At 43.1% G+C, this 23,427-nt stretch overlaps 2 protein-coding genes across 4 annotated transcripts; both read right to left on the bottom strand.

The window, feature by feature from the left end:
- Positions 1-1,920: 1,920 nt before the first annotated feature.
- Positions 1,921-4,796, bottom strand: lrrc3 (leucine rich repeat containing 3). Its single transcript, XM_084689312.1, has 2 exons — positions 4,396-4,796; positions 1,921-3,145 (listed from the first exon to the last, which is right to left on the bottom strand). Exon 2 carries the CDS (start codon positions 2,766-2,768, stop codon positions 1,968-1,970), a length of 801 nt encoding a protein of 266 aa, XP_084545438.1. The 5' UTR covers positions 2,769-3,145; positions 4,396-4,796; the 3' UTR covers positions 1,921-1,967.
- A 7,895-nt stretch (positions 4,797-12,691) lies between these two features.
- On the bottom strand, positions 12,692-20,995 carry pcbp3 (poly(rC) binding protein 3). 3 transcript variants are annotated; one of them, XM_084688766.1, is made up of 12 exons: positions 20,921-20,995; positions 20,272-20,295; positions 20,141-20,177; positions 19,884-20,005; positions 19,446-19,577; positions 18,938-19,066; positions 17,512-17,646; positions 16,940-16,981; positions 15,477-15,555; positions 14,318-14,370; positions 13,785-13,954; positions 12,692-13,211 (listed from the first exon to the last, which is right to left on the bottom strand). In XM_084688766.1, exons 1-12 carry the CDS (start codon positions 20,993-20,995, stop codon positions 13,157-13,159), a joined length of 1,053 nt encoding a protein of 350 aa, XP_084544892.1. In that variant the 3' UTR covers positions 12,692-13,156. The 3 variants fall into 3 exon arrangements, with proteins under 3 accessions (XP_084544892.1, XP_084544893.1, XP_084544894.1); XM_084688767.1 differs by having other exon boundaries at positions 19,884-20,000; positions 20,145-20,177; XM_084688768.1 differs by having other exon boundaries at positions 17,572-17,646; positions 19,884-20,000; positions 20,145-20,177.
- Between the last annotated feature and the right edge of the window lie 2,432 nt (positions 20,996-23,427).

The following is a 23,427-nucleotide window of genomic DNA, read 5'->3' as shown; positions in this document are numbered from 1 at the left end:
CACAAGCTTCAGTTGGGATGAAAGATGAAGGGTTCGTTTCAGGGCTCCTCAGCAAGGCCATTAGTCTTGAGGACGTTTCAGTCCCCAAAAGTTTGAATCAGCAATCTAAACTTTACCGTAGTAATGAGTCTCTTATTGATCTTTGGACACCATACTCAAGCTATGAGCCAAATCCACAAGGGACAAACACCCCCAAGGGAATAGCTTTGTGGGCACTTTACAAAAATGGTAAATGCATGTGTGTACCAGCTCTCAAGATAGTGATACAAAATGGATGTTCTATCATGAAAACCCTTGTCACTACAAAACAATGAGTCCTGAATCCAACCTCTGGAACACCCCAGTAAAACAAATGAGATTTTTGGTGCTATGTTTTCCAGTTCAGCAGGGCGTTTCATGCACCCCCTGACCAGACTATGATAGTTCTTCCACACATTATGTATAGTCCAGACAGCACAGGGCGTTATAATACATCTCGGAACACAATCACTCTGTCACAGAAAAACACATTCAGTAAAGGGACACTAGTCCAAAGTGCATTGTTCTGTAAAATAACCTTTATTTTCAAATGCTGGTATAATTTCCATTTTGAAAAATGTAGGTAACATCCTACATATTCTACATCCTGAAGACTGATTTTCAAAAAGATGATATTGGACAGTGAGTTCTACAACCAACCCAACCCTCAAAAAAGCCCTTTCAAATGTGTAAGAAACAGATCAAAAATTCTTTGAGCTTTTAGATTTAACGGAAACTAACAAAGGACACTAGACAACATAGAAGTAACACAATCTACCGTCCTAGACACTGTTTGCTCCATATTACCATCATCTACAATACACAATGTACACAGTTACACATTTTACAATTGAAGACACTGAATAAGTTGACAAAGAACATTTACACAAACACTCATCAACTGAAATTCAATTTCTACATTATTGGGTGTAGAAATTCTGAATTTCAAACTGACCTATAGTTCCATCTCTAGTCACCTCTTTCACAGATATGAAACAACAGGCCCACGCTAATTGTTCTCATGTTTACTGAATCATGCTCTCTGTCTCCCGCGTGGTTTTGGCTGCCTGGCAATGAGAGCCATTCTGAGTTGTGTAAATGGCTAAGTTGGACCAGAGATCAGTTTGTGTAGACCACCTCAACGCACAGTGAAAAGGTTTGACTGTAAAATAGGCACTTGGCCATGCATAAATTTACTTTAGCAAACCCTTTTGTTTTCCATCAGTTCTAAAAGTAATAAGGTCAAATTACCAATGCTTCAACAGCAAGTAAAATATAATGATTGTGACTCAATGATAAAATAACTTTATCCTTTTTTATATTAAATCCCTGCCTGGGCCAGAAACATGTAGCTGGAGGAGTTCCAGTGTTGTGATATGGAATCCCTGTTTCTCTAACAACATTCCCTCACTCACATCTGTTTGTATTTCATCTAGGGTGGAGGGTATAAAATGCCCCATTGAGTTTTCCTATTGACTCCAGTCTGAATTTGAGCACAAAAGTTAAGACTTAAACAAGCCTGGAAAATAACTCATGAACTTCTCGGATTCCCCCCCTGTGCCTCACTGGCTGTGGCTCTGAGGCCCCTCCCCCTGTGCCTCACTGGCTGTAATTCTGAGCCCCCCCCCCCTGTTCCTAACTGGCTGTGGCTCTGAGGTCCCCTCCCCCTGTGCCTCACTGGCTGTGGCTCTGAGGTCCCCTCCCCCTGTGCCTCACTGGCTGTGGCTCTGAGGCCCCTCCCCCTGTTTCTCACTGGCTGTGGCTCTGAGGCCCCTCCCCCTGTGCCTCACTGGCTGTGGCTCTGAGGCCCCTCCCCCTGTGCCTCACTGGCTGTGGCTCTGAGGCCCCTCCCCCTGTGCCTCACTGGCTGTGGCTCTGAGGCCCCTCCCCCTGTGCCTCACTGGCTGTGGCTCTGAGGCCCCTCCCCCTGTGCCTCACTGGCTGGGCTGCTACAGCTCGGTGCTGATGGTGTCCAGGTCCTTGCTGATCTGGGAGCTGCTGGGTAGGGACTTGAGGTACTCCAGGTGCCTCCTCGCGTCCTCCTGGTTGTGTCGCACGTAGTAGATGACGTACGCAATCACCATGGCGAACCAGCCGAACATGGTGACGAACATGGCCACGTCCGTGGTTTTGTGGTGGAAGTTGCAGAAGTTGATACCCGAGTCCAGGACCTGAATGACGGGCTTCCCCGCGTGCTCCTCCTGCACGGCCGTGTGGCAGCTCACCTCGTTCACCGTGTCTGGGTCCAGCCTCAGCTCCCGCAGCACCTCCTGCAGGGAGCACTCGCAGTGCCACGGGTTGTTGGACAGGTTGATTTTAGCCTGAAGCCTGGCGAAGGCCTCCTTGGGGACGCTGCGAATGCGGTTGTTGGCGAGGTCTAGGACCCGCAGGCTGTCCGCCACGCCCTGGAAGGCCCCGGCGTCGACGCCTTCGATGGCGTTGTTGGACAGGTCCACTTCCTGAAGGCGATGGAGGTCCTTGAAGGCCTGGTTGGGGATCTTGGTGATGTGGTTGGAGGCCAGCAGCAGGACCGCGGTGTCCCTGGGAAGGTCTGAGGGGATCTCGTCCAGGTTGCGAGACACACACTGCACCACGGCCAAGCCGTTCTTCTCTGCGCAGTTGCAGTTCTTGGGACAGGCAATCGCAGGGCTGCTGATGAACACCATTCCCAAGGTTAGCGCCCACAGCAGGGTGGAGGCGGCTGTTGTGAGGGGATTCCTGGGCATGTTAGGCCCCATGCGCTTCCACATATTCAGCTATGTGGTCCAACTGGCCCTGTCATGCAACAGCAGTCACCTCTTTGACAGCCTCACACATTGTCGTGGGGTGGTTATGCTTTGAAAGCACAGAGACAAGACTCTTTTCATGACCTCACCAGACCAAAAAGGTTATTATTTCATTATTCCATTGAGTGAATCAGCTGTAGTTCCATCTGTAGCTGTTTTTGAAGGAACTTCAAAGTTGGTCTATTGAGGAGAATTCCAAAAAGAACTCAAAGCAATTTGCCACAATAGAGACATGAGAAGGGTTAGGTTAGGAGTTCCTCAAATGTGTGTAGTGTGAAACTTTAACCAGTTGACTGTTAGCTTCAGGACATAGAAGAGGAACTTTCATGCCATGTCGAAAACTGAAAGTGTAAAGACAAAAATACAAGTCAAATTCATTGAAATACTGGTTCTCTGTAGCTGCAAGTTGTGGTAGCAGGCCTACAAGAAAATATATGTAAAATGATCAAACATTTCTCTTTGCAAAAGACAAATTAACTTATGAAGTATATTTTCATTTTCCTGAAAAATCCTGGAAAACCCGATCAAGCCACACACAAGCATCGTCTTCAGTCTCGGATTCATTATTGCAATAGGCCTAAATGATGTGTGTAGACTTACAGTTTAGAAATTAAATTCAGACAGTGCCCAGCCTAGCCTATGTAATGATGCCCTTTCATAACCAAATCATTTGGGATTCCATGGAATACCATGACTAAAAGACTATTCTAATCATATGGTACTTAGGAAATCAATACTTGACATATGTACTGCATCACATGATATTTCCACAAAGCCGACAACAGATGTCCTTCGTTAAACTAACTAGTAAGGATACTAATAAGTTCAAAACTAAAACAACTTAGTTTGTTTCAGTATATTTGAAGTGCACTAAAGATATGCTCCCTCTTGTGGTCTGGCTGGGTCCACAACAACAGCAACCTTGCCGAGATTAAGGTCATACCCCTTATACAAAGGGAGCATCGGTAACTGATAGGCTATTTTGAGGTTTTATCAAGAAGTTACGAGTCATCCTGTCACTCGATGAATACACACACACACGCACTGAAGATTCAGCTAGAGTTAGATAATCCCTTGATCCTTCCTTTGAAAACTTCTCAATAATGGGGAGTGGACAGTAGGCTAAGGGCAATTTGTTCATGATGCATATATAGGCTATAGCTTATACTAAATATTTGCAACTGTGACAAAGGTGAGATTATTATTCATTCATCGTAAAGTGAAAACAAATGTTTTTAATGAGATAAGTAATAACACAATTAAGTGATAAAAAAATCAAGTGAAAAAATATCACTAGTACTAGTGCCGGCTAGGCTAGTGATACCAAATGAGTTCTGATGTCTCATACCGGGTCATTTTGACAGTTTCACATTTTCACACAAGACAACGTATCCAATACATCTAACTATGTAACATGCCTTTAAAATGCAAATGTTCTGTTACATAATAGCAGTGCATGTTTCCAAACCTTTATCTTTGAACTTACTATTATACATCGGTTCAAATGGCTCATTTACCATGGTGATAAAACAAAAGCTGAAGAGAAAACAACAAGACCTTCTAGCGCAAAATGTCCTGTAGGTTATCCTACCTTTGTAGATGGCATTTGTGTCTGAGATATCGGATCACGCTGTAAACGAATAAAAATGTCACATTGCGGTTGTAAATCCTTGGGTGATAAAACCTAAAACCAAGACACTTCTAGTGTGCATAGCGTCGTTGTCTTTGGACTATTTACATATCCAATGATGTATTTTCTATTTAAAACTTTATCCAGACTTCCGCTCAGAACGCAAAAACGACGGTATGTGGAAAAGTTTTCTGAATTCCCCGTCCGAACATTCTATATTCTGTTATCTTGCTTGAAGTGAGGGGCATTTATTAAATGTCAAAGTTTTGCCACTGTCTCCAAGTTACCATGTAGACATGAATGACTACACCATTCTGAGGCGCTGTACAACCCCACGTAGTACTGTGACCGAAGAGACGAGACGGGGGATGCACTTGTTGGTGTTCCAGTCAGTCGAGCGGCTGATTCCAAGAGGAGAGATGAATAAGGAGGTTTGGTTTGTGTTCATTGGACAATCGGTCGTTTGCCAAGATTTCACATTCTCCTCCCCGAAAAAAAAAAAGCGTGCCTAAATTAAATAACCAACTGTGAAGGCGCCCAGTTGATACATTATTGATTATTGTAAATAAAGCAACTGGATGTAGGTTTAGCATTAAAAAAATGCAGAACGTTAGACATGAACACATCTGAAGAAATTGTAATGAGATTAAATTATTATAAAAATCCTTCTGTTTTGCATGATAACTGAAACTGCAATAAAGTTGATAGAAGAGATATATTAATATTAATGTTCTCTATGAAACTGAAGGGATTTACTTACGCTTCTCCCGGCAATTTAATACTGAAGTGTCATAATAAAATGCTTTCCATCATTACAAGCTGCCTAATTGATTTATTAAATGGCTACAGAATAAGATGAAAACTAATGCGTCACTGTCTATAACTGATAATGGAGATTTACAGTCTGAAATTGTTTGTCCAGCCCTTTTGTAAAACAAATGGAGAATTGCATTTTCGTAACAAATCGTAAAGTTTTAGCACTGAACCACAGCCTCCTGAACCCCACCTCTCCCTCCAGAAGTCCCCAGAGCAACAGGTCCAACATGAAGAACTGATTTTAGTCCCAGTATCTACTACCACAGGACCTTATTTAGCTGTTCAAGCTCAAATCTCTTGGTTGGAGGTACATTTCCATGATATTACTACCCACAACGCTAAATGTGTCTGAACTAGTTGCATTGTTGTACAGAGATCTGATGGAGGAGACTTGATGCGTTGATGGAACAAACTCCTCTGAATTTCAGTCTCTCTAAATAACCTTCCTGCAGAGTATAGGAGGCATTATAGACCAAAAATGTTTGCACAGATGAGAAATACAACTGTGTCTCCTCCACTAAGCCATTCACCCACTGCTCGGTACTGGTGATTACACACAGGCGTTTAGTCAGTCACAGCTCAGAAAAATCCAGCAGAGCTGAATGGCCCCAATTACTGTCTGCACCTTACAGAGTCTGGAGACAAAGTGAGAAGGAGGATGTGTTTTCAGATTCATCTAAAGCCTCGTCTTTTCCCAGTAGATACACTAGTCTTCACACTCTGACCCACAGAGACAACATGCACCACCGATATTAGGAATGAAACATAGCCAAGCTATACATTCATGAAGTGACGACAAAAGTACAAATATTTATTAAAAAGGTACCCAAGGCTAGCAGGTTACGGATGTAGTCTGCTTGTGGATCTTTCTGTAGGAATGCTAACAAGGCTCCCATCAAGCTCTGGCTACACATCCCTAACCTTGTGCACCTTGTGCCACATCCCTCATGTCTTGTCAAATCAGGTCACCATAGTCTTGCAGTTTCATCTTCATTTAGATTTTACTGTGAAAAGTCTTGCTGCTGTGAACTAAATATTCTTTACACTGTCTTTTAAATTAGTTCCACCACTGCTGTAATAGGGACATGTTTACCTCCTTAGTCTTTTCATCTAAAAAGTGAACCGTGCTCACATTGTTCTGCACAGTGGGCAAAGGCAGATGAAAAATATAACCCCCTAGAATAGGCACACCAAAATCCAACTGCGTTCCCTATTCTGAATATTATAATGATACACCATAAATGAATGCAATTTACATACATTAAGGACAGATTATGGACAATCTCACTATTCGTCCTCCTTAAATTTCAACCTCTGCAATCAGCATCAGGTGTGATACTCAGCCAAGCAGCACGGGCTACGTCTGGGTCTCCAGGTCAGCGTGTGAACACGTGTGTGTTTGTAGCGTGCTGTTGGGTTGTAGCAGAGCGGAACACTGAGTGGACGATGATGATGACCATGGATGAGTTGGCAGGTAAGAAGTCAGGGTTTATCAGAAATCAAATTAAATCAACATTTAAAGGGCTATGCAATTACATTTTTTTTTGATTTATGATAAACCCTGACTTCTTACCTGCCAACTTGTCCATTGTTTCCCATCGCACCTGCTTTGAAACACATTTCCCAAACTCTCAAGTCTATCTAACAAATCACACGTGTCTGTTGCCATGAGTGAATTCTGCTTCTCTTAGCTGGCTGAAGCATTGGAACACATCAGTTTGGTGACAAAGTGAATCCATATTTTTGGACTGGGTGAGATCCTGATTAGAGCAGCCTTTTGTTCCCAGTGATTCATCACACTTATACTCTTATCGCTGCAGCCTCGGAGGGAGGGAGTCCCTGCCTCCTAATGACATCAGCAGCAGGGTTACTGGGGCGTGACTGTCTGATTAGTAACTGTAATACATCCATGGGTGTGTGCACCACTAACCGCTCCATAAACCACCCCTCAGCTGGCATCAGTCAGATTTGCTGTGGTGATGCAAGTGATTTATGTGCTATAATTTTCCATTTACAAACTCCCTGGATATCCCCAGTGAAGGGTTCATATATTCATATGTGAGGATGAGCACTGCATTGGCTAACAGGGCTCCAGTCACTTCTGACACAATAACGGGACATACTTTTGGGAATGAATCAGATGAATCAGAGTCAGTGTGGTAAATCAAAATGAAGCGCTGCTCCTTGACTCCTCGTTGGGGTCAAGTTGATCTCAGAGCTCAGGAAGGTGAAGAGAACTGAGTCGGTTCATCTGAAGGATCTTCAATCCCTGCAATGTCATCAAAGATGTCATAATTTCAGAATCAAGAGGACTGTGTTTTAAGTGTATATGTACAATATGAAAAAAATTATATCAGCCCAAATATCTGTTGGTAGAAAGTGATTGTAAAATGGTTAATAATTATAAATATGCCGGGGCCCGTTGGTTGATGTACAGCGTTACGTTTGACAGTTCAATATATTTTACTGCTGTTTGATTAAGCCTATGAACAGTCATTCATTGTCATAAGGTCCTGCTTCAAAGAGAGCAAATTGACGTGTCTGGAAAATGGTCTAATTCCATTCCACAAACTGGTTCCCAGAGCAGAAACCTCAACCTTTAAAATTAACTTATTCAAACCTCTGTATGTTTCACTGTTTCACTGCGTCACGCTTCCGTCCTCAGGCAAACACTTCACCGGAGAGCTCCCAGCTTCAGGACAGGAAGCCACGTATAGTTATGTTGTAAACCTGTACAAAGCTCTCTCTCTCTCCACCTCCACCTCTCTCTCTCTCTCCCTCTCTCTCTTTTTATATATATATATATATTGTGACATCACCAGGGGACAGGTAGTGGAGGGATGTTACATCCCTGGACCAGAGAGGTGGCAACACCCCAAAATGGTGGCAATGGCACACACTACATCTCCCAGAATCCCTCACCAAGTGGACAGGTGTAGGTGTGTGAGCCACCTAATTAAGTTAGGGTTAGAGAAGGGGGGGAGGGGAAAAAGCAGGGGAAGAGACCAGAGAGACAAAGAGCACATGGCTGGCTAGTTTGGACCAGGGAAAAGTTGGGTGAGCGACAGACCGCTTTTTGAAGGGGAAAGTCATTTTTGTTTAAACTTTTGTGGATTTTTGTTGGCTGGTGGAAGAAGGAAGGAAAACCCTGCCTGAGTTGATTTTTTTTGTCTTTTTGTGGAACCTGTTTTTGCGTGGTCTTTCCCACCCCAGTGCACTGCCTCACTCTTGCCCGCCCTAGTCAGCTCTTCTCCTGACGCTACAATATATATATATATTTCTGCCCCAAAAACCAGTGAGCTCTGATTATAGCTTCAGTTGTGCGTAGCAGTTACTAGATGTGTTCCCATAGGGAAATGTCATTCTTTTTAAGGCAGCACCCAATCTATGGTTGTTTCAGCATGAAACCTCCACCCATCCCTATTAAGGTCACACAACTACAGTCAACAGGAAAGACTTAAGGCAGATAAGGAGCCTGTATTGAAGAAATCAGACAGTACACACACACCCTTAGACAGACAGGGATTAGTGAGATGTCCTTGATTGTGTACTTGAAAAATTGCCAAAATGTACCAACAAATTTTGCACGTGCAATATTTGCAAGATAAGAGCCCCCGCAGCCTAATCTAGTTCCCTGGCAAGGTTGACAATTGTTTATTACAAGGATTACTTAGCCTTATTTAGAGTCAAGGAATGCACCGTAAAATTTATTTAGGGACTTGGGGAGGGCAATCAAGTGGTGCTTTAATTTAGGCTTATTTCCAGGCGTGAAACATCTCGTTAGGACTGATGGCGAAGCTCAGGAAAAGGTGACCTCTTGTTCCCCCCCAGAGTGATGCTGCTAATTTGGAGACATGCTTGTGGACCTTGGAGCCTCACAGAGGGCCGTCCCAGCACCAGCGGTCGCCCGTGCTCAAGTTTGGTAACAAATAAAACAAAGACTAATGCAATTAACAACATTGCAGACACCAAAATAGAAGTGAACTGAAACAACCCATTAAACATGTTGGGGACGTCTTGTAGTAATGGCGGATGTTTTGTCTTGGGCTTGTAGTGGAAATATAAACACAAAACGGGTTTTTACATGTACAGTACAGGGGTCAGCTGGCTGAGCGGTTAGGGAGTCAGGCTATTAATCAGAAGGCTGTTGGTTCGATTCCCGGCCGTGCCAAATGTCCCTGTACTTACTATAAGTCGTTCTGGATAAGAGCGTCTGCTAAATGACTAAAATGTAAATGTGACAGTCACTACGATAATAATTGTATTACAAGTAAAGTTACTAGTATTGTTTTGGTCGGATAAGATTGATATTGAATCTGTTTGTATTGACTGATTTAATTTCCACACAGTTTACTAATTCTAAGAGCCATTTACTTTTTTCATTGATTGTGATGCTGTAGGTGACCTTGTCTCGGAAGATGAATATGCATTTTTTACGTGTCGTTGTAGACGTGTGAAATGTATGCAGCTAATGGCAGGCGGGCATCCCTGCTGGCTCAGGTAACCTTGGCTGGTTGAGTCCGTAGGTTGTCCAGGCATAAGGCACAGACATCACCTCTCAGAAGGTTAACATCACCTCTGAGCTCTTCAACCAATCACACACTAGAATCTAGATGTAGGTCATTCAAGGGAACATTGCCTTCAGACAAAAGAATGATTGCTTTTCTTAGAGTGGATTGAAGTATGATTCAACGTGAACTGTTTCAAATAGTTTAGCAATCTATTTTGTTATTACTATTCTAATAATGTTTAATATTTCATTATCAACAGAATAACAATGATTTATAATATGAATTGATAATGTTTGAATCAGTTTAGGTTTCCAATCTGAATTCAGAAATTGAATTTAAAGGGTTAGGATTAGGAGCCTTATGGAGCCTGAGGGCTCTCCCTTGGTGACCCCTGACCTTGTTAATGGGTGGTGCATTGTGTGCCCTCTACTGGATAGAAGTAGGTTCATATAAATATAGCTACTAAGCTCTTGGAGCTGGTGGGTCTCTGATACACAGGCTCAGTATGAAGACAACAGAACATGTTGCTTTCATGTAGCCCTTTTATCCAAATTAACATGGGGGGATTTGAACCTGGGACCTGACTCTGTCCAGTCAAATGCTCTATCCCCTAAACTCTTTTAAGATTTACCTTTTAGAATTCACTGATTTTATGATATCTACTATTCCAAAGATGAGCAAGTTATGCTGAACAAGAACATAATCTTTGTTAGACATGTTTTACTTGGATTTTGTCCAAGACACCATTACCACTAACGTAGATGAAGGGGAAAAAAGTTAATTTTATTTTTTCCTTTTTACAAAACATTTCAAAGTCAACCTCAATAAGTTAAATCTAATAAAGACCTGCAAGCAGCAAATCATCAAACATAAGTGTTATCCAACTCAGAAATGTTCATACCGCAGAATTTACATGAGAGAAGAAAAATACATTGACATGTCTTGCTGCTCTAGTACAATGAAAAAAATATGAATTTTTACAGACAATACAAAAGTTCAAGCTGTAACGGTTTCATAAGGTTTCTCATGCTTAAGAAATTATGAATGCTGTTTTTTTGAACATGGACGTACATTAGCTTGTGTGATCATGAGTTAGATCAACGCAGATGAGAAACTAAATAAAAGGCAACTGAGATGGATGGCACAGTGACACTCTCAGCCCGCTCCCTGCTACCCTACAGCCACACACAGTGACACTCTCAGCCCGCTCCCTGCTACCCTACAGCCACACACAGTGACACTCTCAGCCAGCTCTCTGCTACCCTACAGCCACACACAGTGACACTCTCAGCCCGCTCTCTGCTGCCCTACAGCCACACACAGTGACACTCTCAGCCAGCTCTCTGCTACCCTACAGCCACACACAGTGACACTCTCAGCCCGCTCCCTGCTACCCTACAGCCACACACAGTGACACTCTCAGCCCGCTCCCTGCTACCCTACAGCCACACACAGTGACACTCTCAGCCCGCTCCCTGCTACCCTACAGCCACACACAGTGACACTCTCAGCCAGCTCTCTGCTGCCCTACAGCCACACACAGTGACACTCTCAGCCCGCTCCCTGCTACCCTACAGCCACACACAGTGACACTCTCAGCCCGCTCCCTGCCACCCTACAGCCACACACAGTAAAGCACAGAGCACCACAGCACCACATGCAGCACACTGACAGTTACTGTTACATTTTCTGAAGGCTTTCTGAAGTGCTTCATAGCAGTTTTGATTAGTAATCTTTGTTTACAATAAAAGCTACTGAGCTATTATGGCTCCCTGTATTAACTCAACTTCACATATCAGCCCTTTACAAGTACACCAGCTGATTTCTGTCAATTAAAACATTTTGATATACACTTTCAGTGGGAGGAAGTAACTACACACTACCCCCCCCCCCCATTTGGATACAAATAGATGCATTCTGGAAGGTTGTTGACGAGGGTCTATGTGGGGTAGAAAGACCTAGCCAAGCCAATCAGGATTCCTTAACCAGTCTGAACTTTTCAGTGAATTTCTGTCAGTTCTACCACAGTCGTTGAAAGTGAATCCAAAATGCATAGATGTCAGATGAATTAAAAGCCTCAGTCAGTCAGTCAGTCAGCCTGCCAGACACACTGGAGAGCAAACATGACACACACACACACACACACACACACTCTCACCTACCTAGCCCCAAAAATGTGTTTCAACAGCCTAACACTACAGGTTGGGGAAAAAACGTTCAACAAATTTGTTCAAGAAATGGCTCTTAGGTGCCTGTAATAACTCACTTTTTTCACGATTAATATAAATACATGTATACAAATGAAATGCATGGCAATGTCGATTACAAGTGATGCTATGGACAGTACTAGAGTGTCAAAAAAGTATAGAGTCCTTTCAACGTAGTAGCGTCATGAGCAGTTTAGAAAGAATCCGGATAACAGTGAGATTTACAAAGATACATCTTCACATGGAATATAAACCTGAATCACTTAAAAGTTAGGAGAACTACATACAGAGATAAATTAAATATCTAGGTGCAATGTCATTGGCTCAAGGGTCATGTGATGCAGTGAAGGATGATGGGTAGAAATTAGAGGGTGTCCATTCCAGTGAACTCTGTCAGCCTAGAACAGTTTGGGGAAGGGAAGGGGGGAGGAGGGGGGAGGAGGAGGGGAGGAGGGTGGGGGAAGGGGGGAGGAGGGGGGAGGAGGGGTGGAGGGAAAAGATAGAAAACAAAGAGACGTTCTGATAAGCTTAGACACTTTTATACAACAGTGAAAGCTTTGCAGATTTATATCTTTAAGGTCTTCTGATGTTGTAAGCCTATACTTTTGCCATGCAAATGGATTAAGCAATTGATTTTGATTGAAACCAATCAAAAGCACTCAGCAAGTACTGGTAAACAAACTGACAGAAGTTATCAACTTCATGTTTACCTTCAGAATGGCTACGCTCCTAAACCTGCTAACATTTTAGAACAGGCTTTTTAATTTTGCTCTCACACATGACAGCATTTTCCCTTCAAAACAGCATCACATCACTTATTTCCAACAGCATTGCTCTGCAGGAATCAAATGTAATTACAGTGCTTGCACTTTTTTTTCTTCTTTTACTTTTCAATTTTTTTATACATTTTCTTACTTTCCTGACAAGGAAACTACTATATCCAATCAGCATGCCTCAATACTATACTAGACTACTGCACATTAACCAAAAGTAAAAACACACCTTTGTTAGCTTTGCATTAGCAATAGCCTCTTTAAGAATCAGGCTACTACTAAAGTCTAATGGCCAAGAACTAAGGACATTAGCTATGGGGCAAAAAATGTTCTGTTGGAGTATACAGTATGTGGGTGTTAATTAGCACACAGTTGTCGCTGTTGGCTTCTGATAAAGGGAACAGATTTGGGGACTTCATGAGGTGGTCATAGATGACGGGTCGTTCCACATAGCTGCCACGTCCCTGAACCTGCCGGTGGGACGGTGGGAAAGCAGCAGCCGTTAGTTCCTCACTGGTCCCTTGAAAACCGCTTACAGAAATGACAAACAAAGGTTCAAAACAAAGCATCATCCTGCAAAAATGCTATTTCTTATGTTTGCTGGTAGAAAGTCTTTGTGGAAGGCTGTGAGATGATAGTGGCCATGCAGCAGGAGAATGCAGCGTCCTATCTACAGCTGGGAAGCCTGGGTGTAGGACACGTTATCTAGCAGCAAACTCCCTTCCTCACCATTCCTAGGGTGACTGTACTTGGTCCTGCGAGGACAGGGGTATTGATCAGTAAAGTTCTAGATGTAGGGAGTGTTTTGGGCCAAACATCCGGGCCAGCTTACTTTAAAAGCTTTAGATGTCTGCTGTCACAATCTGGTAGTGATGGTAACAGTGAGGACACACCAGTGACACTGAAGTTATTTGGAGGTCAAAAAAGACTTGTTTGCTAATGAAGCAACCCTGCGGTGAGACCAGCCTGCACGTGTGAACTGGCTCCCTTCAGAGATGGCGTCATGCTGGGTTAACGTCCTGCTGTGCCAGGTGAAGGTTTACCTGGCGTTGATGAGGTACTGGGCCAGGCTGATGTTGGCAGGGGTGCCTGTAATGGTGATCTGGCGCTCAGACGAACCCTCCATGGCGTTAGCAATTTTGATCTGCGCCCCAGACATTTGTCGGATCTCGTTGATCTTGGTTCCCTGGCGTCCGATTATGCAGCCTATTAGCTGGGAAGACACACCAAAGGTTCTTAGAGGATAGGCCTTGGGCAGCATCTTTCAGGGAATTCTTTGAGGCAAGCATTTAGGAATAGATTATTAGTTCAAGGGTTGGGATCAATTACATCTACATTTTAAAGTAGTCCTGGTAGTAAGGAAGAAGGTCCATTATTGAACAAGTCTTTAATAAGGTCAAACATCCATTTAGCTTTGAGGAGATGCTGATTACACAGTTCATCGTTTCTACAGGACAATGAAAGTTCCACACAGGGGAAGATGTTTACATTTGAACAACATTACATCAGTTGAAATGGAATTCACCTCAACAGAGGTTGGACCATTGTTGTCTGGCTAGGTTACTCCTCTACTCACATCATTGGGAATGGTGAGTTCATGAGTGCTGGCTGGGGGACTGGTGTCCAGACCTGAGCAGCACAGCAGGCAAGCATGGGAGGAGAGAGAGAGCACAGCACCACTTATCACCAACCATCAAACCAGTCATGCTGTATAGAACTGAGAGCTTCTGGGTCCAGACTTGGGTGTTGGGAAGCCGGAACCCAAATCACCCATGCAAGGAGGAGTTTGTTTATATTCTGTCAAAAAGTGAAAAGCAAATCAACTGTTTTGCTTCAGCATCAACCACATTCCCCTCCTAATTCCCCGTTCCCTTGCATACATTTCAAAGGCAGAATTATCGGGATTAGGCCAAATATATTTTTCTTGGTAAATATTTGGTTATTGTCACCTTTTTATAAACCGGAGGACACAAGGACAGTAAATTGAATCAATATTTTTGTTTCTGACAACATTTCTTCCAGTAAACCAAGATACAAAACAACAACACCTGTGTTGTTTTGCTTTATTGATCGTATTCCTTCAAGAGGACAATCTTGTGTGTTCATGTGCTTTGATGGGTATTTAAGGGACGGCTCCCTGTAACGCAGATAAAACTAACCATTTTTTTGAAGGAGACAAAAGGTATTTTTTTATCTATCATTCTTGTCGCGTTATGAAATGGTAATCGTCAAGTCCTTGTAGATGACACTGTTGTAAAGGAATCAAATGCATCTTTATTAATAAGACCTTGGTTTTGTGGTTTTCAAAATATCTGTAGCTGTATATTAAATAAGCATTGTAATACATTTTTGGGGGGGAAAAATTCAGTATCTTTTCAAACCTGGATGTAGAGTCTGCGATGGTGTGATGTGTACGTACGATTTGGTGAACAGAGGATATAAAGCTTCCCACGAACCAGCAAAGACAGCTGTGATGTAACATGATTTCAAAACCGAGTGCACACGCACAGTTAAAACTATGTTGGTCCGGGGGGAGACCCTGCCTCAGAAGAGAAACCAAATCATGCAGAGGAGAAGCAAAAACAAGGAAACTATAACAGGAGAAGAGTTGAGTTTTCACAGGCAGAGCATCGACCAGGGGCATGTCAGGATGCTCTAAAGGAACGGGGAGGGAGAGAAGAGAGTGTTTCTAAAGGTGCAAGAGAGAAGGCTGGAGAGGGCTTGTGGGTACGTACCAGGGAAAGCGGGGGTGGTCTGTCCGAGAGGGGTAAAGGGGGTTTGCTGCATAGCCAACTGGTGGAGCTTGGTCAACTGCTGAAGGAGGTAACAGGGAGGGATAGGATAACTAAGAAGTTATTGTTACAAGACAGGTCACCAAGAAACCAAGTCAACCAAAAGTGAAGAAATGTGAGGAAAGGAGGCCATGACAGACTGTGGCGGAGGTGAACAAAAAAGGATAGAAGGAATGAGAGAGACACAGAGAGAGAGAGAGAGAGAGAGAGAGAGAGAGAGAGAGAGAGAGAGAGACAGAGAGAGAGAGAGAGAGAGAGAGAGAGAGACAGAGAGAGAGAGAGAGAGAGAGAGACAGAGAGAGAGAGAGAGAGAGAGAGAGAGAGAGAGAGAGAGAGAGAGAGAGAGAACCTGAAGGCCTATTTTGATCTTTGCTATTTTGGCAATTGGGTTTTCAACAATTATGAAGATGAAGTAGTTGTTTGATTTATTGTCCTCGGTCGTGGTATAATTATCAGAGGGATTAAAGTTTTATGCAGTCTGGTTTGAGGCATTCCACGTTGTAGCTACAATTGACTCAACTGAAGTAAACTATTGATCCTGAAGGACATGATATATTTCATTATCACCGCTGAAAAACACATAAGGAAACCCCCATCACTATTTTAAACAGTGTCTTTTTTGTAGAAACCAGGTGTCCTGATTTGTTCACAACTTTGAATTATTGTACACCACAAATATACCTGACCCCATAACCATTTCTTAACTAGTGCCAAAGATGTTCAACCTTGTGGTGACAGACAACCTTCATGTTTCTTTCAGTCATACACTTTCCACATATCAAACTTTTTACTCTCCTTTCTCATCTGTCACCTGCATCCGGAATAGAGCGATGGGCGCCCAAGAAGGTTTTTCCCTCTAAGAGGAGTTTGAATGAGGGTGGAGAGGGTGGAGAGCACCTTCTTGAGTGATCGTAACGTCAACCGATGCCTCTTTCGTCATCAATCACTGCTGTCTTACGAATTAAAGAATCTGACATGCGATAGCTTTGGAGATGCACTCACGACGAAGACAGATGAAGTCAAATTATTAATGGAGACTAGATGGCCTTGTGGAATGTAGGTAGTGTCCACACCGCAGACCGGCGCTTTGCTTACACGTCCTTTATCTCCCCACAATCAACAACTGTTCTACATTGCAACCGTTCAACAAATCAAGGTTGAGTCTTCTAGTGTGTGGATATATTTTATAGCTTGGGATCCTCATTTAATCTGTTTAAAATTTTAAAAATGTATCTGCCAAAGAATGAAGTCCAATGTCAATTATTTCAGATTAGATCATTTGAATTACACGTTTTAAAATGATGTGTTTTATTGCTCGTTAATATGTAGGCACTGGCACAAGAAAGCCATGCAGATTACTGTTGATGACAAGATGGCGACAGCATACAGTACGACAGAAAACTCACATCTGGGTGTGGGATGGCATACTGTCCCTGAATCGTGTAGGCCTGTAATCAACAACATTTACAAAGACAACTTTATAATCAATTAGCTTCAAACAATCTAGAGATCATTCTTCTATTTGCTCAATTGATTCCAATTGAACAAATAATGACACCATTGACATGATATTTTGGAAACTGTATGTACAGTATAATATGTATACATTACTCCTAGTGACAGTGTTCAGGGGCTTACTAAGACAATAAAATCAAGGTATTTTCACACTAAGCAGCCAGACTCAGCTCAAGGTAAATTATTTAGTCACAACTGTTCCCATACTGGCCTTTCTCACACACTGCATACACATTTTAGTTTTTACTTTAAGTTCTTTTCTCAAAGAACAATTTAAACAATTTGTATTCTTCCAATCCCTGCAATGATGCCAACACTACATCAATAACACATAATGCAGCGAGGGGGGGGAAGTCTTAGAGGGCCGCAAGTTCAAACCCTTTAAACCACTGCTTTCAACATCACTTAACAACCTTCCATTAAGAAGTGACCCGCAGCAAGCTGGTTCTACTCCTTCCTAAACTTGCATGTGTGTGTGCTGGAAGCAGTAACAGGCAGGGTGTGTTTCCGGGCTAACTCTTACCTGGCCACCTGAAAAGATGACGGGGGTGGAGGCAGGCTTGGGGCGGTAGGGGATTGTGGCACCTTTAGGTGGGGACTGGGGAGAGGGCACAGAGGGGAGAGAGGTTAGGTCAGGACACCTGGGTGTGTTGATAGGAAGACAGAAAAGACCAACTCTGACCCTTGACCTTCAACAAGACACTTAGGAAGGTCACCCAAATATTGTGTGTTGTGTAACTTGTGTGACTACTGTCACTGTCATTGAGCAGCTTGAGTGACACTCTAGGCTTCTTGTTCTCCTCTCCCCTCTCCTTTCATTTCACATGTGAAAAAGTTTTGAAAGGTTCAAAAAAAGTTTTTGAAAAAAGGTTGAAAATTATTTTTTCAAAAGGTTGAAAAAAAAATCGAAAACACTTTTGAAAAAGTTTTTTAGAGAGGCAGATTCAATGAGAGACAAGTCCCCATCACTGCAAAGCAGGACAGTGTCTTGTTAGGATTGGGGTGGATTCCACCCCCTTACAAGTGGACTTGCCACCCTGAGTTGATTTGGCTGGCGGGAGTTTTAAAAGCTGGCAGCAACATGGATCAAGCTTGCTCCATTTATTACCAATGTCGTGCTGCAAGTCCCTACAGCTCCACTACTAGCCAAGCAAGTGAACATGTTAGCATGGAGCACAGCTAGCCACGTGCAGGTAGCTATGGTCAATTCAAACGGACAGCCGCTGGATGAAAACATCATCATCATCATCGTAAATTGTTTCATATTCATTGTTTGTGATGACTCAAGCTGGTCAAAGTTGCTGAGTATCTGGTCTTTTTCAAAGTGTTTTTGGTTGCTGCTTGTGAGACCGCTGTCTGCTTGGTTACAAGGTTTGAGCAAATTATCAGTCTAATCCATGGCGCCCACCCAGTGGCAGTGTACTAGTTTGTGGCGGGAATTATTTCCCTATAGCCTACCTGATACTAGAGACTGCTGTATCAGATGTGTTTTTCTTCAATCTTTCTGGATTGACAGAGGCTAAAGTGAGGTAAGATCTAGAGCTAATTATAGTGGCAATGGTTCGCAAAATCGCTAGCTAGCAAACTAGCACAATGTATGTAGGCTAGCTCTAGTCTATATACCGCTGAGTGCTACTTGCCTGAATGGTACGATCATGTTCCCAAATAAGAAAATGCAACCGATGAAATGTGGTTATTATATACTGGACAGTGAATATGTTTGATAGTCTAACTTTACAAGAACATGTAGTCTGAAACAAGCCTAGCTATTATATGGATGTCGTGACCAGAATGGATGTTGAACTAGTGTTAGCTAACCGCTAACGTGCTACTTACTAGACATAACACATCCTGAAATGTAATTGGTCCATTCTTCCCCAATACTCTACCTCCAACATGACCACACATATTTGCTTGACACACTGGATGATGGCTTCTGGGGTGCCAGAGATTGTCACTGCACGCTCTGTTGAGTTGGGCAGCATGTCACCTGCCACCTGGACCTGAGCACCGGTGGACTGCAGCAGGAGAAACAGTGTCAGGAGGCAACCGAACACAATATAGCCATTGTGTTTGATCAAGTCTATGCTTAGGTTTGTTACAAGGTAGATTTCGTCAAATGTGAACCAGAGAAATAATCAATGAAATACAAGTCGTGTTAATGAGTGGCTGTTTTGCTGAAGAATCAATTGTTACAACAACTTGTGGTTAATCTTCTAAAAATCCCATTTGATACACTTACAGCCAGTTCCCTCAGCTTTTTAGTGAAACGAGAAGTCTCTGTGAGTCAAATGACAGCAACATAAAACAATCTTCTTTGTTATCATGTGGGAAAAGAGATTGCGTTATGGAAAGGTGAAAGGCAAGATTAGAAAGAGACAGAAACTGTTAGTGTACCTCTCTCATCTCCTTGATCTTGGAGCCTCCCTTCCCGATGAGGGAGCCGCACTGGCTGGCCGGCACCACAAGACGCAGGGTGACCGGGGGCTTGCTAGGGGCAGGGCTGGTGCTCATGGAATTTGTTATATCCTACAAAATGAGAACATGTTTTTGATTAAACAGTGTGAAATCGGTGACACGGTCTAAAAATAGCGTTAATGTTGCTGTTTCGATGCACTTTGTTGAGTAATTGCAGAGTACCCTACTTTTTAGGAAAAATGTGTCCCTGAAATTGGTGTTGCAGTCAATGAACTCAGTCACTGAGTACAGCAATGACTCGTTTAACATGCAGATACAATCAGTTTGTTGCCCCTCATAGGAGTTTTGTTGACAGATGTCAACAGATTTTTTGCAAATGATGTAAGATATATCCAGGCTAGAATGATTACACAATACCTCTTCAAACTTGTAGGCAATCATGGCAAAGGCCTTAAAGATGGCGTCTGTTGGGCCTGTGATGGTGACAATCCTCTCAGGGCAGTTGCCCTCAGAGATGTTGATTCGTGCACCACTCTGAAAACAACACATCATCAGTACCATCTGTGTCTCATCACATCTCCTGCTTTACTGTCTATGTTTTTGTTGCTTTGGATAAAAGCGTCTGCTAAATGAACGAACTGTAAATGACAGCCTTGTTAGTGAAAGAAGGAAACTGACCTCCTCTCGCATCTTCTTCACGGTTTCCCCCTTCTAGAAAGCAGTGAGTCAGAATACCTAACTGGTCAGCACGTATGCTTATATTCATGAATAACATATGTGGAGAAAGCATAACATTCATACATACCTTGCCAATGATGCTTCCAACCTCCTGAAATGAAATAATACTCAAATATCAAGAAACCTCCACGCATGTTTTTTTCCAACTAAAATGTAGTTTTTCACCACATTGCTTATACAGAGGTGAAATGGTTGTGTTGTCAGCCAAACATGTGCATGCCATCTGTCTTCATGGTCCTGGTGGGGCTCAGTGGGGTGGCTCAGCCCTGGCTGCCAGCACCAACACTCCTTCACCTTCCCAGCCAGGTCACATGTCCTCCCGCTGCTGGAGGATGGCTGAGACACAGGCAGGCCCCGCTGCACATGCTAAACATCTCCCTACACTGGAGCCTGACTGCTGCAGGCATCAGGTAAGCACAACCACAACCTGATCCTATGGCTATTGTTTGGCTGGGAGGACGCTTATGGGGAATTATTTTTGCTGTGTAAATATTATTGAGGCAGATTAGCAGTCACGCTAGTCTGATGTCCACATGTAAAAGGAGCTGTTTGCTTCAATCCTCTTACTCGTCCGCATGACCCTGGCATGTTTCACAGCCATGCTCAAATACGCTTGAATAATATTTTTTCATGCATGTTCCATGAATACACATGACAACCATGCAAGGCAAGATTCATGTTGAGTGCAGCGGTAGCCACAGTGAATGTGTACTTACTTTGCCATGCATGAGGAGGCGGATGGTGAGGGTGACATTGAGCCCCCCCTCTGACTGGACTTTGGTAGGCTCCATCCTGGTAGTAGTGGGAGGTGTGACAGGTGTGTGTGGTCCTCAGGAAGGGGAGGAGTGTGATGGTGCTACAGCCAGCCAGTCACCTGGAGAGACAGCCATGGATGAAAGACTAGGATTAGGCCCAACCAGGCTTCTTTCTCCAGGAGTCTCAATCTGGATCATTAACATTTTAGCATTTATTTTACATTCCACATGGAATCCTATTATTACAATATCCCAAAATGCGTGGAAGTTCCCCTTCATCTGGTGAGATTAATGAAGTTATTTCACCAACTTGCTGTACAACACAAGGGTGAGCACTGAAACCAGGTCCTTTATGGGACAACAAAGATTGAATTATAAGGTCTATAGTACTATATAAGTTTCTATATTTGGAGCGCGTTTGCTGAATGCTGCGCTTGCTTGTACTCAAGAGAAGCAGAGTTTTCGTGGTTCCAGTGAATCCTACATGACGCCTAGATGACAAACAGGAGGTGCAGAGTGAGAGATGAAGGGATCAGCTGTGATGAACTGAGGACTCATGGAGAGGATGTGCTAACAGGATGGATCAAACAGGTTAACCTAAGACCCTGCAGAAGCTCTTACAGAGTGTGTGTGTGTGCAGAGTGTGGAATTGTGTCCTTAAAAAAGTGTGTATTATTTGCTCCTGGTGATTTTATGAAAGAAAGACAGTTTGATAGATGTCAGAGAAATGGAAAGACTTCATTTACAGCCAGCAGTCGTCCAATCTCCCAGAAGTAGTGAGACTGCATGAAGATATATCTGTGGTGCAGGGAGCAGAATGAACCCATCACGGCCTCACGCTCCCATCATAGCGTCATCCTGCTTAAGGCTGTTCCTACGTTAAGGTTTTCTGATGTCATGTGACTGAGGAACCTGTTTTTATTTTATTCCACCAGTCAAGCAATTCCTAGTCTCAAATATTACAAATACGTGATTCATTTGCAACACATTTGCAAAGTAAAGGTACTTTTTCTATCTGTGTCTGACAATATTGACTAATAGATTTGCTTCTTACGCATTGACAAGTAGGGGAAGGATGTTGATGTGGATGGTCTTCAACTCCACAGAATACAGAAGTAGGGGAAGGATGTTGATGTGGATGGTCTTCAACTCCACAGAATACAGAAGTGGGTCAAGCTTTCAGCTCAGGGCCTTTTGGATCCTTCTCTTTAGTGTCTTAAATTAATCCCTTTTCACACATGCTCATTCTCTCGTTCTCTGTTTTAAAATCAACACGTTCAGGAACCATTCAAGTTAAAGTCCTCACAGACTGAATAAACAGTGAGAACAGTGAAACACTGGGTTTACTTAGGTAAAATTGAAAAAAAACTTGAACCTTTACGGTCTAAATGAGATATAAGTGTACATGAAATCACAAATATTGATGCAAACGTATTAGAATTTCAAAGGAAAGGTTTAGATTAGATGCAGGAGTGCTGCTTTCGAAGCCCAACACTGTTGCTGTCAGCTGCCAACAACGGTTGTTTCCTAAAGCATTTCACTGTGATATCCATCACATTAGCCTCAGCATGATAACACTGGCCCCTCTGCATCACAGAGGGATCTTACGCTTCAAACTCAATCTGGGGACACCAGCTGTCCTTCCATCAGACACAGAGTCAAACATTGATGGTGTGCAAAATCGGAATTGAGCTTCAAAGACCACATTTTTCTCTCTTTTTGGGTGTTGAGCCGAGTGAGAAGGGCCCTCAGATACAGTAGTCATGGCTGGAGCAGGAGGGGGATTAGGCAAGGGGGCCTGAGGACGATTTGTTGCATTAAACACATCACTAATCCTGGCTGTGCATCAGGGGATGCACACGACAAGTGGTGATTGTTATTGTCAGATGACAACCCGGGCATTCGGCCCTCTGCGTCACAGTCTCAGCCTTCACCCACTACAAAGGAACACACCAGGAGGATTGGGTTAAAGTTGAACCAAGGATATTCAGACGGGGAAAATAAACAACATTTCCATCTTTCCGTGACTGTAGTTGCTCAGAGAGACAGGTGTAGATGGAAGGATTCTTTTTTTATAAAGGCCAAACAGGCTATGGCTTCACAGGTTTGGAAAAGGAGGGCTGATTCATTCTTGAGGCTACAAAATGCATCCTGGTGTTCAGTTGTGAAATGTGTTTTCTGTTAGAAGGTAGCAAATAGGCTGCTTTTTGAGCAAGGCAAGTTTCCTTTTCACAAAAACATGACATTCTCAAACAGACAATGCAATGTGCCTTGACTGCTTTTGTAACACTGATTCAGTTGAGTTCCACCTCCTCTTCAGTCAGTGGTTGCTTTGCTTCACCCTTTATAGTTTTTATACCATTTGTTTTGTTTCCATTACTAGCTTGGTTGGTGTCACCGTCATGAGATGACCTTGTCCTTGTCAACACCGAAATCTATGTCCACTGGTGCGATCACTAGGTGAATGT

Source organism: Hypomesus nipponensis, chromosome 23 (assembly GCF_054491055.1).
Source record: "Hypomesus nipponensis isolate SF chromosome 23, ASM5449105v1, whole genome shotgun sequence".
NCBI classification, from domain to species: domain Eukaryota; kingdom Metazoa; phylum Chordata; class Actinopteri; order Osmeriformes; family Osmeridae; genus Hypomesus; species Hypomesus nipponensis.
This window is presented reverse-complemented; position numbering and strand designations above follow the sequence as displayed.

Coding starts and splice junctions, on each gene's coding strand:
- pcbp3 (XM_084688766.1), bottom strand. CDS start 20,995: ATGGAGCCTACCAAAGTCCAGTCAGAGGGGGGGCTCAATGTCACCCTC. Junction 16,982..17,511: donor TCCAGCACACACACATGCAA/GTTTAGGAAGGA, acceptor TGTTGATTACAG/GCCTACACGATTCAGGGACA. Junction 15,556..16,939: donor ATGCCATCCCACACCCAGAT/GTGAGTTTTCTG, acceptor TACCTCCTTCAG/CAGTTGACCAAGCTCCACCA.
- lrrc3 (XM_084689312.1), bottom strand. CDS start 2,768: ATGTGGAAGCGCATGGGGCCTAACATGCCCAGGAATCCCCTCACAACA.